The sequence below is a fragment of the Etheostoma spectabile genome, chromosome 18 (genome assembly GCF_008692095.1).
Source record: "Etheostoma spectabile isolate EspeVRDwgs_2016 chromosome 18, UIUC_Espe_1.0, whole genome shotgun sequence".
Taxonomy (NCBI): Eukaryota; Metazoa; Chordata; class Actinopteri; order Perciformes; family Percidae; genus Etheostoma; species Etheostoma spectabile.
In genome coordinates this window covers 19,566,355-19,583,370 of record NC_045750.1, presented here as the reverse complement: position 1 = coordinate 19,583,370, position 17,016 = coordinate 19,566,355, and the positions used below count along the sequence as shown (strand labels likewise).

The 17,016-nt window shown below is 44.6% G+C and overlaps 1 protein-coding gene across 1 annotated transcript in view; it reads right to left on the bottom strand.

The window, feature by feature from the left end:
• The window catches only part of mdn1 (midasin AAA ATPase 1), a 1,030,807-nt gene that overhangs the window by 1,001,083 nt on the left and 12,708 nt on the right, over positions 1-17,016 (bottom strand). The window contains exons 14-36 of the mRNA XM_032542336.1: positions 16,765-16,913; positions 16,589-16,649; positions 15,687-15,898; positions 15,480-15,583; positions 15,187-15,331; positions 13,547-13,757; positions 11,698-11,845; positions 11,386-11,493; positions 10,271-10,422; positions 8,904-9,082; positions 8,057-8,265; positions 7,459-7,605; positions 7,231-7,372; positions 7,009-7,143; positions 5,806-5,944; positions 5,511-5,643; positions 5,013-5,143; positions 3,962-4,100; positions 3,625-3,739; positions 1,579-1,839; positions 1,290-1,487; positions 264-472; positions 57-179 (exon numbers count right to left, since the gene is read on the bottom strand). Of these exons, the coding sequence (XP_032398227.1) occupies positions 57-179; positions 264-472; positions 1,290-1,487; positions 1,579-1,839; positions 3,625-3,739; positions 3,962-4,100; positions 5,013-5,143; positions 5,511-5,643; positions 5,806-5,944; positions 7,009-7,143; positions 7,231-7,372; positions 7,459-7,605; positions 8,057-8,265; positions 8,904-9,082; positions 10,271-10,422; positions 11,386-11,493; positions 11,698-11,845; positions 13,547-13,757; positions 15,187-15,331; positions 15,480-15,583; positions 15,687-15,898; positions 16,589-16,649; positions 16,765-16,913 (3,550 nt within the window). The remainder of the gene's footprint in view (positions 1-56; positions 180-263; positions 473-1,289; positions 1,488-1,578; positions 1,840-3,624; positions 3,740-3,961; positions 4,101-5,012; positions 5,144-5,510; positions 5,644-5,805; positions 5,945-7,008; positions 7,144-7,230; positions 7,373-7,458; positions 7,606-8,056; positions 8,266-8,903; positions 9,083-10,270; positions 10,423-11,385; positions 11,494-11,697; positions 11,846-13,546; positions 13,758-15,186; positions 15,332-15,479; positions 15,584-15,686; positions 15,899-16,588; positions 16,650-16,764; positions 16,914-17,016) is intronic.

Genomic DNA, 17,016 nt, shown 5'->3' with positions numbered 1-17,016 from the left:
CAAACAGAAAACAGGCTTCGAGCCGTTAAAAGTGGTGTACAACCAGTGTTCCTCACCTCGTCTAGGACCACCCAGTGGCCAGCCTTCAGAGCAGCCAGAAGGGGCCCGTCGCGCCACGCAAACTCTCCTCCTTTCCCCCCCTCCACAGGGAGATCTGTTCCAAACAAATCAGTGACATCCTGCCAGAGAGTGCAAGTAATCAGCGTCAGAGCCAGGTGGTATTTGAGTTCATTCAGAAGCATTATTAAATAAAAAAGGCTTACCGTTTGCTCTGAGAGGTTGATTCGGACCAGATGATTCCCAGAAGCTTTGGCCAGCGCTGCCACCAGACTGGTCTTCCCCACGCCCGGGGAGCCCTCCAGCAGCACCGGCCTCTGCAGCTTCAGCGCCCGCAGGAGCCTCTGGGCGTTCACGGCGGTAGTGCCCGCTGCCATGGCGTAGTCCGACAGGTCCCGGCTCTCAGTGTTAGGCCCTGGGTGGATACAGAGACGAAACAGCCGTTAAGGGTTACTGCATGTAAAAATGACTGAAGAACTTACACTTACACTGCTGTGCTAAAATAAAACATTTAAAAAGTGATGGGGGACAAATCTAGAGTCCTCGTTCTGTGCATATATTTATTCCAAAGTGTATCTTAAGTTAATGTGAGGCTTTAATGGTCTAAGTTACACATATCAAGTGAAGTCAGATAAACTTTGACATATGTCTTTGGTCTTTTTGTGGACTTTGTCCCCCATCTCTTACATTGAAATCTCATTAGGACAGGATCTTTTGACGGCCGGGAGGAAGGATTACAGCAAGATTGTTCTGTAAATGTGGGCACAAGACGATTGCTTTAAAACGGGCTTGAAAAAATGTCAACCCATCCACTAAACTAAAAGGAAAGGTAAATAATTTGTTTGGACAATACTTGAGGACGTAGTGGTTTCGATAACAATTGTGTTGATATTTGGAGACAACTGAACAATGTGAGCCTGAGATAATAGGAAAATAATCAGGTAATTTGGAAAAATAGTATCATAAAAAAGTACAAAAAAGAAGGATAAGAATCTGTCGCTGATCAGGTCCCAAAGAACAACAATTTTGTCTTGTTGAGAGTAACAGAAAAAAAAAAAAAAAAACTTTTGTGAAATGGTAAAAAAAAACTTTACCCGACAGATGTAGGCGGGGCATACAGTTTGCCAGTAGATGCAGCTCTATGTTAGGAATGTGTTGATGTAAAACATTCCAACATATAGGACATGAACACACCATCATATGAATCTGTAAGGAATCCGTAAGGTTCCTACCTAAAGCAATGTAGAAGGGGTCAATGCCAAAGAAGTCTTCGCCCCACTGGGGTTCCCGCGGCAGTCTGCTGTCATACACTCTGAGGGCGTCCAGCATCTCCTGGTCCAGCTTGGTCATCTTGCTCAGCCGCTGTTGCAGGTAGCCCAGGCACAGCCTGCGGGCCAGGAGGGCGCTGTCTGCAGATGACACTGTGGTTCCTGCAGGAGAAGGGAACCCAAATCACATTTCCTAAACACCTCCTTTGGGAGACAAACTCTCAGTGGAACTAAACATCAGCTGTCAGCTCACCGGAGCCGATGCCGTCCACGTAGACCAGACATGCAGCGTGGATAAAGGCGGTAACAGTGTCCAGTCTGAGGTCCCACTCTGCCTCTTCTTCGTCGTCCAAGGCTCCCATGGTCATGAAGCCGTCCTCGTCCCGCTCGCACACTGTGTTGAGGAAGAATACCCACGACAGGACGTCTCTGACGCTCAGGATGCAGCGGCGGCCAAAATCCTGCTGGGTCAGCCACTCGATGAAGTCCAGCATCAGCTCGGCGATGTCGCTGCCTGCCACATCAGGAACACCTTTCACATTAGGTAACTATACGTCACGTGCTTTGCATTAAAGTGAATAAAGCAACAACACTGAGGTCTGCAGTGTAGCTAACAACACCAAGCCCCTCTACACATCACTGGTGTTTGGTTTGCGGTGGTGAGGTGATCCATTCTGTTCCTCGGGAGACAGCAATGACTTTAAACTTCAGGGCAGTACTACCTTGGTTGCTGTGCATCACTCAGATCTTATGCCTTACCTTACTGTTGTGCTCTAAGGTCAATCAATTCAACCGTGGCTTTGTTTGGTGTGACTTCTTAATTTGCAACCAATGAGAGGACAACTGTCAAACTGACCTGTGACACTTTGTCCACCTGGGGGCAGTGAAACAAGCTGGAAACACATTGGGCCCTATCTTGTACCCGGTGCAGCGCGGCACAAGTGTCTTTGCTAGTTTAAGACCGACGCAGTTTTCATTTTTCTGTCCCGCACCCGCGTCGTTAAAATAGCAAAATTTACCTGCGCCCACCTTTGTGCCCGTGGGCGTGCTGGTCTTACAGGGAGGTGTGTTCAGGTGCATTCTGGGCGTGCTGGTCTTACAGGGGAGGTGTGTTCAGGTGCATTCTAAGCGTATTGCTATCTTGAGGTAGCGGGAAGGGATCGCGCCATTGACCAACAAAAACCTGGTCTAAAGTTAGTAACGCAGCATTTCATTGTTATTTTAACAGCACATTAGTGAAATGCTCCTAGGCTTGTGCACAGTGCGCACACACTATGCTTGTTACACACACGGGTACACACACTATGCTTGTTCCACACACAGGGACACACACTATGCTTGTTCCACACACAGGGACATGCAGCAGCAAAACGCACATGCAAAAGATTACTAATAAAAATATTAAGTGCAAATCCTCTATCATAACAGCAATAATCCAAGGTCTTGCTGTCTTTTAAAGGGAATGGGAGAGGACCTCTGATTGGTTGATTGAATGTTACGCCCAGAACACACCTATTATTAATGAAGACACTAAGCACAACCCTTTTGAACCATGTACCCAGCGCATGGACCCTTTTTTCTGCCGTCAAACAAAATTTGGACACGGCTCAAACGCACATGCGCTATGCACTTCCTGCAGTCCGCTGCAAACGTTAAAATAGGTCCCATTAAGTTGTTGTGGTGTTGCTGTTAGCAAACAGTTGCCTATACACACATCCAGCAGACAGAGACACGTACACATTCATTTGGAAAAAAATAAATATCTGTCTCTTTAGCTGCTAAATGCTCCACTATGTTCACCAGCTACAGTCTCTAACTGTGTCTGTCTGCTGCTGAGCAGGTAGAGCACAACCCTTAACCCTAGTCCTAACCCCTCCTCTGAGCAAGGCTGCTAGCGTGGCTAAAAACAATTAATTAGAAAAAGAACAGATCAACAGGCCTGACTGCAACAGCCATGAAGACCAACTTGGACTCACTGCATTAGTACTAGAGCTTTGATTTCAGATTGAATTATCTTAATTATCTAGCTTAATAAATTATATTTTAGGAAAAATGTTCGGTCACATTTTGATGATCTACCATTATTTTAACAGAAATAATTTAGACTCTAAAACATAAATGACTATGATGCAACGATTATGTAATAATGGTTACTGGAGAGCAAAGTGTCTCATAACGAGTTAGCCGATCTGTTCAGCAACCAAACTATTTAAATATTGAATGTATCATACAGTATGTATGTGAAGTGTAACTGAGTGACTGTAACTAAAAGGTGTTCCAGCACCATATGCTGGTTTACCATCGAGCGAGAGGCCTGAGCGCAGGTTGTGTTGGATGATCTGGACCAGGTCAGCGCGGCTGTTGCTCTGAGGACACCAGATCTCTGTGAAGCGGTTCCTCAGGGCCGGAGACAGCTGTCCCAAAGCACACAAGCACAGAGTCAGACACCACGCCTACATACAGGTATGGTTGGTTAGTCTGAAAGCACATTCTGACATTTGGAAAAGCAAGGTCAATCCTACCTTCAATCTCAGTGGAATCAATTACAGAAAAATGCAACACTGTCTTTTTAATAAGTCATCAAGTAGGACTTCATCCTAAGACCCACTGACAACACAGTTTGGTTTTTCATCTACCTCCTTCTTGCCAAAGTCTCCTCCAGGATTCATGGTGGCAACCAGCCGGAAATCTGCAGCTGCTCGGATCAGTTCCACATCGTCGTTGTCTCCGCTGCCCTTCTCTGCCAGCACCAGGGACTTCTCCGTCTCCAGAACACTGACAGAAAACACCACGCATGGTCAAGGGCTCTTCTTGGCGTCAACAACATGCAAAATGTCATATGTCATGTCATACCTAGTGTACCTAAAGTACACTTTGAGGCACTACTGGTCACAAGTGTTGTAAATGTGAAATCCGTTTAATATTCGTCTTACTGTCCTCTCGAGGTGCACAAGACGCTTGACAAGGGTCAGCCAATTGCAAGGACTACTTTCTGGAGAGGATTTACGGAACAAGAAGCCAACTTTGAATTGTGGACCTCTTTAAAAATGTAAGACTGCTAAAACCTTGTGGAGAGCATCTTTCCGCTCGTCTTCTGCATATACAGTATGGGTAACATAACGGTTTGCGCATCCACACACACACACACACACACACACACACACACACACACACACACACACACACACACACACACACACACACACACACACACACACACACACACACACACACACACACACACACACACAACCCCTGCCTCCGTGTGCGTGCGTGTGTGTGTGTGTGAGAGAGAGAGTGAGAGTGGTGTGCATGTGTTGGTGAGTATAAAGTTAGCAGTACACTATAGCTGTGAACGTAGCAGTGCAGTCTGTGTTCAGTTTATCTGTCATTGAATAAAATACTACTCCTCAGACCCAAGCCAGGTTCCCGTGTCCTGCTGCAAGCTGCTTAGTCAAGGGATACAGCAACCTCAGCATAGGCTCACTGACTTAAGGTGGGCTGGCTTTAAGGTGGACCAGATATTCTCAATTTATTGACAAGTCGCTCCCCCAAGCTTTGCTTTAGTGATTGCTCCCTCACTACAACCGGCAATAAGTTAATGCTAATAACTGTGCAATGACGTCACCAAAATGCAAATTATGTAATTTGCACCTAAGTGCTCCACAAAACTGTATGAGTGTCTACCTGTTGAGTCTCTCCAGCACAGAGTCGTCTGCCAGGGAGATCTCATCCAGAAGAAACACTCCTCCCTCCTTCATGGCCAGCACCAAGGGACCGTCATGCCACTGAAACAGCCTGCTGTCCTCTCCATCAGTCTGTCAGTCAGTCAGAAAGAACAGGCTCAGCTGATTACAGAATCTTTTTTTCTAAGTTTTCTTAATGGCTCCATTCAAATGTAACAATGGTGTTCCTTGTATTCTTATTCCCTCCAATTATTAAACTTCATCAACATCTCCACTCTACGGAACCTTTGAAGGGGTGAAAGATACTGTTGAGTATTATTAAGAGGTCGTGGTCACCTTACTACTACCTGAACCGGATAGAAATGATTTTGCAATGCATACACACATGCATTCTAATCCAGAAGCGTCTGGTAAGACAGAAATGGAAGTGGGAATGAAAGTGGAATATTAATCAATTAATGGATTTGTAGCATACTAGTTTGTTACGTATCATAGATACCTGATGTGTGTGTCTGACAGGCCGCAGGCCTCCCAGGAAGTCAGACGTCTCCATGTGTAGGTGACAGTTGACTGAGAAAAACTTCTGTGCAGCCAGAGCAGCAAACAGCTGGCAGATTGTAGTCTTTCCACATCTGGGGAGGGAACAGGAGAAGAGCTAAGCAGGATTTAAAGCCCCAGAAACTCATACTTTTCAAGCTGCTTCCATGACTCTGTGGTCATTTTACTAGGGTAGAGTCATAACTCTACCCTTCCTAAAGACAGAATGATTTGGGCCTTCCACATAGGAATCTTACCCAGTGTCTCCTACGAGAAGGACAGACTCCCCAAACCGCAGAGCCCGTCCTACCAGCACAGCCAGTCTTCTCATACTGTGAGTCCACACCACATGGCGAAACTCCTCTGGGACCCCGGCAATGCTGTCGATGAAGGGACCTGCCAATCACAGCACCAAGCCAACATGAGTTTGTGGCCTCTTACTCTCCTCATAGTTTCCTTATGTCCCCTTTTCTTTACCTTTACATCAACATTTAAAAGAGCTCAGAAGCAACCTTCAGGATTATGGAGTTTACCAGGCAACCTTTCACTCAGACGTGATAAATACAAACTGATCAGGAAGGCTGGCTCCGTTAATGGCTGCAAACAGGACACATTTGTAGCTGTGGGGGAGAGGAGGTCACTGATACCCCTGACACCCCCCACCCCGGCCCTACAGAGGAGCACCTTCTCTAAGAGGCTCCGACAACTTTGGCGATGTTTTTTGAATAGTGGTTCTTGTATTTTATGCTACTTATTATTTCTTGTATATTTTGTATGTGTGCTGTGTGTCTAATATTTTACTGCTGTAGCACTGACATTTCCCAATTTGGAATCAATGAAGTCTGTCTAATCTGATCTAATCTAATTTAAAAATCTTTTGATGGGGTAATTCTTTGAAGAAAGACTTTTGCTGAACAGTGGCCATAAAGACACCAAGTGTTACACAATTATGTCCCGTTGGATTTCCTGTACTGATTACTCCTTGTTGGACTTCTGAGTAGAGTCATCCAATCAGTGAGCTGACTCAGTAGTGTCTGTTACACAGTAACACAAACGCATTGCACATGAATTTAACATTATATTTGTAGGAGGAAGAATGTCACTCCTTCTTTCATAAGTGACTTAGTCTGACGTCAAAGTATTGCGCAGGAGAGTGATTCTAAACCGGGTAAGGCACAGATAGACATCAACATGGTGTTCTTAAGGAAAGAAATGTGGATTCTACAATGTACTGTGTATTTTGAGCGCTCACAGTCATCTCTCTACATTTGTATCTGAATAGCATAGGTTGACTCTTTGAGATAATCTAAACCTCTAGTTTGATTAAAACAATGACAGATTTTGATGAAAGACTACATGATGAAAACAGTTAAAATATTCTGCATAGTTCAACCAAACTTCAAGTACAGTGTGACAGCATGAGGTGTCCCTGGACCAGCGTGTGCTAGTGTTCCACTTACTGAACTGGCCTGTGACCTGTTTCTGAGAGAACAGGCTTTCAGGGTTCACCGTCCTCTTGAAGTGCTTCTCCAGGATGGACACAATAGTAGCCTCTTCCTCGGGCTTCCTCACACGTCCTGCCAGCAGCATGTACCCTGGTGAAGACCACAATAACTTTATTTCAGTTTTCAGTGGAACACGGTATCGGTTAGAGACTCAACAGACAGCGTGACGAGCCTCACCATCGTCAGCCAAATGCTGCAGCCAGTCTTGGGAGGTGTCGGCCTGCTCCTCCAGCCTGTAGCGATCTGCCCAACGGAACAGATCTCGGAGGGTGATGAAGCCTTGTTTCCCCGCAAACACAGAAGATCCCCTGCGTAAGGACTGAAAACACATGTCACACATCAACTTAGGATCACCTAGAACAGGTAGGTTCATACATAACACAACATACACGAGTGTCCAGTTACCTGAAGCTCTTGCATGACTTTGACCAGCCGGGTGCAGTAGGACGGAGGCAGACTGCATCTCTGGTGGAGGATGGTCTCCAGCTCTCCACTGGGCAGCTCATCAAAGTGCAGCTCCACAAAGCGATTCCTGAAAGCCCTGGACAGCACCTGGAGATCAGTCAGGAAAGATTACCAAAACAACCTCTAGATTATATTGGACAGGTAGAAGTGGAGTAAGTGTATTAGTCTCCACCCAGAGATGGGGGCTCAAGTTTTAAGACTCAGACTAAGCAAATAATGTATTTTGCATCATATCTCTTGAACCAAACAAGATAACACAGAATATGTGGTGTCTACCCCTATGTTTTGATGGTCAAGGATTACAATGATATCTTACCACTACCCCTACACGTGAACGTGCAAAACAGAGTGGTAGGGCTAAGTGGTAGGGGCAAGGGCCTAGATGAGTCACCAGGACATTAGAATTCATCGTGTGGGGGCCATGAATATCTGTATCAAATTCCATGGCAATCTAACCAGTCGTTATCGAGCGATCTCGATCTGAACCTCACTGTGACCACGTCATCCATAAATCTCTCAGACTTAATGAATGCTATACCTTTCTACCGCCGTAGAGACCAGGGGGATTCTGGGTAGCAAACAGCAGGAATCTAGGGTGCGCCTTGATGACTTCCTGCGTCTCGGCCACAAAGAGCTCTCTGTTGTCGTCCAGCAGCCTGTTGAGAGCCTCCAGGACGTCGGTGGGGGCGAGGTTCAGCTCGTCCAGGATGATCCAGTAGCCTTTCCTCATGGCGTCTATCAGAACACCTGCAACACATAGTGGGTGGCGTTAGTCTGGGGGCGGGTCCTAGCCCAGTCCAGGAAACTGTCCCAGTCCAATGGATACAGTTTCTCTACATAACGCTCAAAAGGCTGATTTCTGAGCCTATGAATGCTGCAATCTTATGCTTTATTACTCAGATTTAGTCCGTCATGAACACTATATCAGAATAAATATTTAAGCTTCACGTCTTTGTTCTGCAAAATATGCCATAGTTTATAAATATAGCTGGTTGCACTTTTGGTTCTATATTTGTTTGAGTACCTTCTTTGAAGTCTGTAACAATAGTTCCTCCATTTTCAATTTGTTTCATTAAAGATAATTTTTGAGGCATTTTAGGCCTTTATTTGTAGGACAGCTGAAGACATGAAAGGGGAGAGAGAGACATGCAGCAAAGGGGCACAGGTCAGACTTGAACCTTAGGCTGCTGCATCGAGGAATGAGCCTCTATGTATGGGCGCACGCTCTACCAACTGTGCTACCCAGGCCCCCAATATTTTCCTCCTTAGACTGAAATTTTCTGGTTGTTACTCTATACTGCTTTTGTGTTAAATCTTGTTTCAGATAATGTACAAATACATGTGAATCTGGGTCTTTTTCAACATGTCAACATGAGTATCCACACCTTCTTTGAACACCAGCATGCCCCGGGCGTCTGATGAGTAGCAGCCTATGTACTCCTGGATGTCAGTGTGCTCGTGGTTGTTGATTCTCAAACACTGGTTGCCCGTGGCTGCAGCCAGCCAGCGGATCAGGCTGGTCTTCCCCACAGACGTCTCTCCCTGGATCAGCACCGGGTGAGTCCTGCGAGGCCCAAACATTTAGAGAGAGAATGATGTGGGGTGGGGGGCTATCGACTGGTGAGGCGGGGCCACTGAGTCATACAGCAGCCACAAATAAAGCCAGAACAATGGGTATGCTAACATTGTGACAAGAGAATTAAATACAATTAAACAATCCATTACTTAAAGCTGCACTATCAATAATTTTATTACTTTATTTTTTTAACACAATAATCACTTACTGCAGCTTTAACTAAAGAGAATACTGTTTGCAGTCATTACAGAATGTTGTTCTAATGTTTTTTCATGCCCCTCTGCTGAGCAAAAAGTGACTATAGATGTATTTTAACATTAAACTGTCGGCCCAAAACACTAACTCAATTAATGCAGCTTTAAGAAATGAATGGCAATCCAAAACCTCAAATTAAATGTCTTCATTTTGTATACCACATTGTAAACTTTTGCAACATTGTGGCTAAGTGGTTAGCACTCCTGCCTCACAGCAAGAAGGTTCCTGGGTCGAATCCAGGTCGTTCCGTGGAGTTTGTGTGTTCTCCCCATGTTTAATTGGGTTGCTTCCCACCAGAAAGACATGTATGATAGGTAGAAAAATAGCCAATTGGTGCATTCACAGAAATTTTGATTAATGTGCATTGTCCTAATCAAATAAATCTATACAGGCAATCAAATAGTATTTTTTTTCCTAATATGTCAACAAACTTCTGTGTAGATTTGGTCTCAACTTGTTTTAGATTAATTGGGACCATTTAGGGGAAAGCTTTATGCTGCACCATGCAATGATGTTCTGCACAAAGCCCGCTCCATTAAGAAATGCTTTTGCCAGTTTGCTGTAGAAGAATTTGACTGAACTGCACAAAGTCCTGACATCATCCCATCCCACACCTTTGTGATGAGCTAGAGCGCTGACTGAGAGCTAGATCTGACCCCCACAGCAGCAGCTTAAATTGTACAAATATTAGTTAGGAGTTCAGGAGGTCGGCTGTCCTTAACACAGGCCACACAGGCAGAAAAGCTGATGGCAGATCACTGACTGTGGGGGAAATTTAGTCCAACCACATTTCCTGATGCACTCTTTTCTTGAAAAGGCCAGAATTAGCTCTGACAAAGTGAACGTCTGGACATTTAGATGAACCCATTGGTTTGGGGGAAATCCGGGGCAAGAAGTCAGGCTGGGAAACAGTTTTCCTACCCTGCAGATACCACTCTGGCGAGGTCGCGGAGGTTGAGTTTGACTGAGGCGGTGAGGATGTAACTGGGGTCCAGAGCCGGCTCCATCTCCCCCTGGGACACCCAGTAGCCCTCCACATCCACGCAGCGGCGATCTGAGGGCGCCGGGATGGGCTGCAGGACACATAAAAAAAAAAACACAAAAAGCTTTGTTCTTCTGTTCACAAATACCCTTTTGTACATAAAGGGCGACATTTAACACGTTTATGAACTATTTATCTAATAGTTCATAAAATTGCTACAGCTAAGGACATATTACACCCAAAACAGTAACTGTTATGTTCGACACCCTTTAGTGAAGTCAAGTAAATTTCCTTCTTACAAAATCAGAAAATTTGTCTATCGTATCACTTAACCCTAGATTTGGAAAAGAAAATAGTCCTAAAAACGTTTGTATCACCCAAAATAGCATGTCTACATAAATATATATACATACATTAATAGAATGTATCCGACTTAAAATGATCACTTGAGTCTTCTTTTCTTACGGTAAATTGTCAAATAGCTTAGCAAAGGAAACAATGGCAGAGTCTATTTTAATAGCAGAAACGTGAATATTGTTGTCTTCACTAATTATTTCTAGTTCTTAAACATGCTGTTAAGCAGCTGTCATTAAAAGCAAGACTTCCTGCACATGTTCCACATTAAAAGCCGGCCTAGTGGTTTAGGGCTCCTGGGATTTGCCCCAGGTTGACTGGCTTGGTTTGAATTGACAAAAAAAGGGTTGAACACGGGTCAGATAACCCCGCTCTACCCCGGGTCATTGGTGAGAGAGAGGTATGAGTGAATGAAAACTGAGAACACCAGAGTGGTGAGTATGCCATCACTCTGCTTTTTTACTGATTAAATTAGTGCTGTGGAAATGTTCATTATGTTGGATTTATCGAAACAGCAGGTAAACACAGAGAAAGTGTTGATTTCCACCGAAAAAAGAAAGGGAAAGGGACAAGGCCGGAAGCTCTCTGCAGCTGACGTAAATAAAGTAGAGTAACTGTTTGAGTGCACTTCACCATCAAACACATACAACACTTAGCATAAACATTTGGAAAGACAGGAACTAGGTGTCTAACGTCTTACTTGTTTGAGACACTTGGTGTTCCCCATCAGGATGTGCTGACACACCAATTTCTGGACCACAGGGTGGGAACTTCTATCCAGCTGAGTGAGAAAGCTCAGGCAGAACCCCTGCAACCAGGAGACAGAAACAAGGTCAACGCCATGCAGCTGATCTAAACTTCCTTCATACACCAGGTGTCACTCACCCCAAACCGCTGGCATGTCTCAGTATCACCAGCAAGACATGAGTAAATGGTTTTCTTTTGAATTTCAGTGAACGGACACTTTACGGAGATCACTGTATTATTGAGATCTTTATGTTCTGGCTCCTACCTCGTAGAGTGAGCGCTGCACACTGTTACAGGGGTTTGCTGCCACGTACTTCAGAGCCCTGCACAGAGTACGCAGACTGTAGTGGGGTCTGTGGCCCGTCCCATCCACCAGATGGGAGGTGGCCTCCTTTCGTACGGACAGGTAAAAACTGCACACAAACACAATTAAGGAGTGAATTAGCTTGAGCCTTCTACAGGATTCTGAAAACTGCAACAAACGGGAGTATAAAGTGAGCAGACACGCCACATTGTTTCCCTGGGGCACAGTTTAGGACACCACTTAAGACAATTGAATGTAAAATTAATGTAACTTTTAAACTAAATAACTTTTCTCAGATCTAATGATTGCAGTCTTCTTGAGTTTTGTCTTTAAGCTTTTAGAGTGTAATTTACTTATATCTGCTCTAGCTTTTCTAAAGTTTTAGACAAAGATATGTTAATAATAATGCTCCAAAATTATGTCCAATTGTTTGTTTGTGTGATTCACATTTCCTTGAGTAGGTGACCCCTAAATATATACAAGAACTTAAATTTTTCAAAAACTTTCTGATTTTATTCTGTAAAATTCTTCACAACCTTTAAAGAGATGATAAAATGCAAAACCGAGTGGACCTTGTCATAGTTGAATAACGACAGATCGGTGGGTAAAATAGGCATACATAGTACCTCAAAATACCATTGACACCTCTGTCCACTGAAAAGCTCACAATTTGAAACCGCCTCTGAAAATGGGGGGATCTCAAGGAGGAGCCACGTAGCTGACGTCAACTTTGTGACTCGTTATTTGGCTATGGTCTCTCGTCTTTGTCACGCCCCAAAATTTTACGTAGGCTACACCACTGATCTGAGACCAGCTAGTCTTCTGAACAGCTTGTGCAGATCTCAGACATTTAATATATTATTTGTCTGCTATTTCATCACTAAATTCACTTCTGAGACTTTTTTTTATGCAATATAACTGTAGAGTACAAATATAGGCTGTTTTACAAGAATTGATGGCTAATGGCAAATTTGGTAAGACTGTGTTGGACTTCAGGATCTCCACAGTCTGACGAGACTGGGCTACTGGACTACCAAATGCTGCTGCCCCGACGGAGCTCCAAATTCAGATCAAAGCTCTGTGGTGCTGCTGTCCCTCTCTTCTTCCTGCTAAATGGGCAATGTGTGTGTGTGTGTGGTGTGTGTGTGTGTGTGTGAGAGCGTGGTCAGTGAGCTTGTGGAGCATTTATGACTTCGAAAAACCACAGGTTCCAGTAAATATAATAATGGATATGTGTGTTGAGTTATTTAAACAAACAATCAGGGTAATAAATGCCTCTTTGATTACAGCAAGGAAGTCTGACACAGACTTACCAAATTTGCAATTAGCCATCATTTTTCATAAAACGGCACATATTTGACCTCTACATAGTTGATTTCTCACATCAAAAAGTCTCAGAAGTGAATTTAGTAAGAAATAGCAAACAACAATGTATAAAATGTCTGTTTAGTGTGTGTGACGTGGTATCCTTGGAGCGACACTGAGGGAATAGGTTGTGTGTGTGTGTGTGTGTGTGTGTGTGTGTGTGTGTGTGTGTGTGTGTGTGTGTGTGTTTCAATCAACCAATCAGTGCACAGCTGATCTAAATATTCATGAACATACCATATTTGGGAGAAAAGCTCTTGTTGCTTCCAGGGCTTATTCACAGGGTAGCATCAGGGCCCATAGAATAGCACCTGGGCCAATACATAACCTTAAGGACCTTAAGAAACAGTGTGAATTACTCTATATAATCATTATATCACCCCTTTAAAATGACCTGTGGGAGCCATTTTAACTGCACCAGATGTAACATTATGTAAAGGCTGACCTGATGATGCCACTGATAACACTCCTGGGGGGCTTCAGGAACCTGAGGTAGTCTGAAACCAAAATCTGCAGGTCCCCCTCATTCTCCAGCTCCTCCACATACAGTTCAGTAAACCTGTTCCTGAGGCCCAGCGGCAGGTTTCTCTTGCCCACATCAGTAGCTGGGTTCATGCAGGCAAAGAGACGGAAGTCTGGGTGGCGGAGCAGAGGCTCTGGGAAAACAAAAACAACTATATTAGCAACAATCCCAGGAATATAGAAAAATCCATGCAAAATGGCTAAATATCTTTGATTCTCCTTTGATTTAGCAGAACTAGTTGATGATTGATAGATTGATAGACTGATTGATCAGTGATTTATTTAGTGCTGTGTTGCCTCACCCCTAGATTTCACCAGAGGCGCCTGGGCTACATTCTGACTACTCAAGACAATGCTCACGGTTCCACCAGCCGTGACGCAGCATGTCGTAGAAGCTTTCCCCAAGCAGCTCTCCGCTCCACTCTGCTAAGAATACGCGCCAGATCTATTTCTGACGGAGCCGGAACGACTAGAACATCCGCTCACTTTTCAAAATAAACTCCCTTTCTATCTCCCTACACTTTTATCATCTCTACACTATTTTAAGCCTCAAATCTTAGCAAAACAACTACATTTGTCAGGTATAACACTGTGCTTCTGAAGACGCTCTCGTTGTAGGACGCACGGCGGAAGACGGAATGAAACAACAGCACAGCGGGAACGCAGCGCATCCACGCAGCTCCGCGGTTAGAAGTAGTATTCTACACCACAGCTTTTTTATATATATATATATATATATATATCTTTAGGGTGCCTCAGTATGGCTGAACTCTCTTCAGTGTGTGTTTGGGAAATGCAGTCTGTCAGTTTCTGGTATAATAAAAACATCAACTCTGAGGCTCTTTCTTATTAACAGCGTACAAAGATTGTTATTTTAAGCCGCTGCTGACCGTTTCTGGGTTAGATGATAAACGTCGGCGGCAACAGATCATATGAGCTGTAGCTGATTAACATTATGGCTGGAAATGAGCAGCTAATGGTTAATGTGGTCTGACATCTGTGCTGTTCCAAAGATCATTGGGTAAAAAACATGACTCTGTTGTGGCCAGGTTGGAACAGTGGTAGAGCAGGCGCACATGTACTTTGAGGTGTATGCCTCGACGTAGAAGTCCAGGGTTCAAATGCGACCTTTGACAATTTCCTGCATGTCTTCCGCCTCTCTACCCTTTCTCACCTAACTGTCCTGTTAAAAACTAAAGGCGGAAAAGCCCAAAAAATAACCTTAAAAGAAAACATCACTCTGTTACAACATTAACCAACCTGTTCAGAGTCAAAATCTCATGACTTTTGGTGCTCATCTCTACAGGTTGTTGTGAACATTTATAAACTGCAACTACAAAAAGAGTTTCTACCAACATAAGGTAAAGAGCTCAACTGAATCTATTTTCTTTTTTTAACTGTGGTTACAAATGTTGAAAGCTGAATCTAAAATGTATTCAATAAGGGATTCAGACATGGATTTCATCAATTCCAGCGGCCTCGGTCGTGTGGCCAATAAACAACCAATTAATCTTTTGATAAAACGCTATGAAGCCCAACCCTATGAGTAGCAGCAGGGCTTACCGGTGTCTCCCCGGTCCAGCAGCACCAGAGATCCGGCGCTGCCCTCCAGCAGTCCACTCAAACACTCAAGAGTCTCGGCCGCCGCCAGGTTGATCTCATCCAGCAGGATCCACTGGCCCTTCTTCACTGCCTGAGCTAATGTTCCCTACACACCAACACAAAAAGGAGGGCCATTCACTTTTGGGGCATTTAGCCGTTATTTGACAGTTGACAGTACAGAGAGTGACAGGACACCAGGGGAGAGAGAGGGCTACCAGGGTTCCCCGATACAAGAAATGTAATACGCTCTTTACCTCTACAAAGGCGAAGACCATGGCTGCCTCACAGGCTCGGATCTGCTGCTGGGTCTGGTTCAGCCTGGCAGCCAACGCTTCCCACTGCTCCTGCAGCAAGGCAGCTGCACGCACACACACACACACACACACACACACGAGAAATGAGTCTTTCATTGTGTACAGTAGCCAGTTTACTAACTTATCATTGTGTATTCCTGTGCACACCGTTTGCTTTCTCTTGCAGCTCCTTAGTGAGCGCAGACTTGCACACGTGGTCCATGAGTTTGAGCAGATCCTGCCAGCGCTTCCCCCTGAAGCAGGTCTGCACATGACCCAGGAAGGTCAGGTTCTGCTTCCTCGAGTAAGTCTGGGAGAACAGGTCCTCAAAGGCCTCCCGCAGAGGGAGCAGGATCTGGTGGTGGTCTACTGGCTTGTACCTGCATTAGACAGAAAAAGAAACAATGTGTGTCATCCACCAGAAATGACACAGAAACCCTTTCTTGTCATTTGGAAAATGAATGCTGGAGTGTGGAGACACAGCTGGTGTTTGGACAGAGGAGGTGAGATCTGGACCTGTTCAGTGCTTTAAGTACACTGTGGAGATTTCATTGAGCCTTTCTCAGCCAATAATGTGTGTTTTCTCAAAACCTAATTTAAGTGTTTAATGAATTTTAATTAGTAGAATAGTGTAAAACTGAGTGACTTGCATGCATTTATACATTTATAAGAGATACAGTTCAATGCTCTTTGCTCTGCTGCTGTCCTTTTTGCGTAGTGTGTGATCCTTTTGCAGGATTAGACGTTGCTCCTGGTTGTCACTGGTTGCTTAGCTCTACACTGTCCCCATGGAGAGACAAAGACTCTGTAATCACAGGACTGCTTCTTATTCAGCAGCTGTTTTCCCTAATTCTCTTGACTGTCAATCTGCTCATTGTTTTAACCCTTTGTTTGAATGTTGATATGTGTTGCTCTGTAACCTCTCAGCTAGTCTGCAGGCGCTCTGCACAAACATCTTCTATCCATCATAACGACAGATGGTACTTGACATTACCAAGACATGGAATGGGTGTGTGTGATGGGAAATGTTATGGTAATGTTATTAAAGGTGCAGTGTGCGTGTCACTCACCCTCCGAGCAGGTCGGCAGTGTCACTCTGCTGGTTCATGTTCACAACCCGCAGCCTGTGTCCTGGATTCAACAAACAATAAGGAAGACTTGAATCAGGAGTGCTGTCAGACCACGTAAAGGTATTTATGGACCCTTTAGCCTGTGGACAGGAGCCGAGCCGGGCTCTCGGGCTCACCTGTGACTCTGGCCAGGTGTTGGACGGTGGAAGTCTTTCCAGTCCCCGTCTCTCCCACCAGGAGAACAGGCTCTGCTTTGGCCACACACACGGCCAGCTGCTCCAGCAGCACAGCAGCGGGACGCGTGGCAGCAAAGGTCTGCACGTCCCTGTTCACAGGGAATACACAACACGCTGAATGATTACATATTCCTTGGTATGCTTTTATGTAGATATACTGGTGTCACAAACCCCTCAGCCATAATATACTTA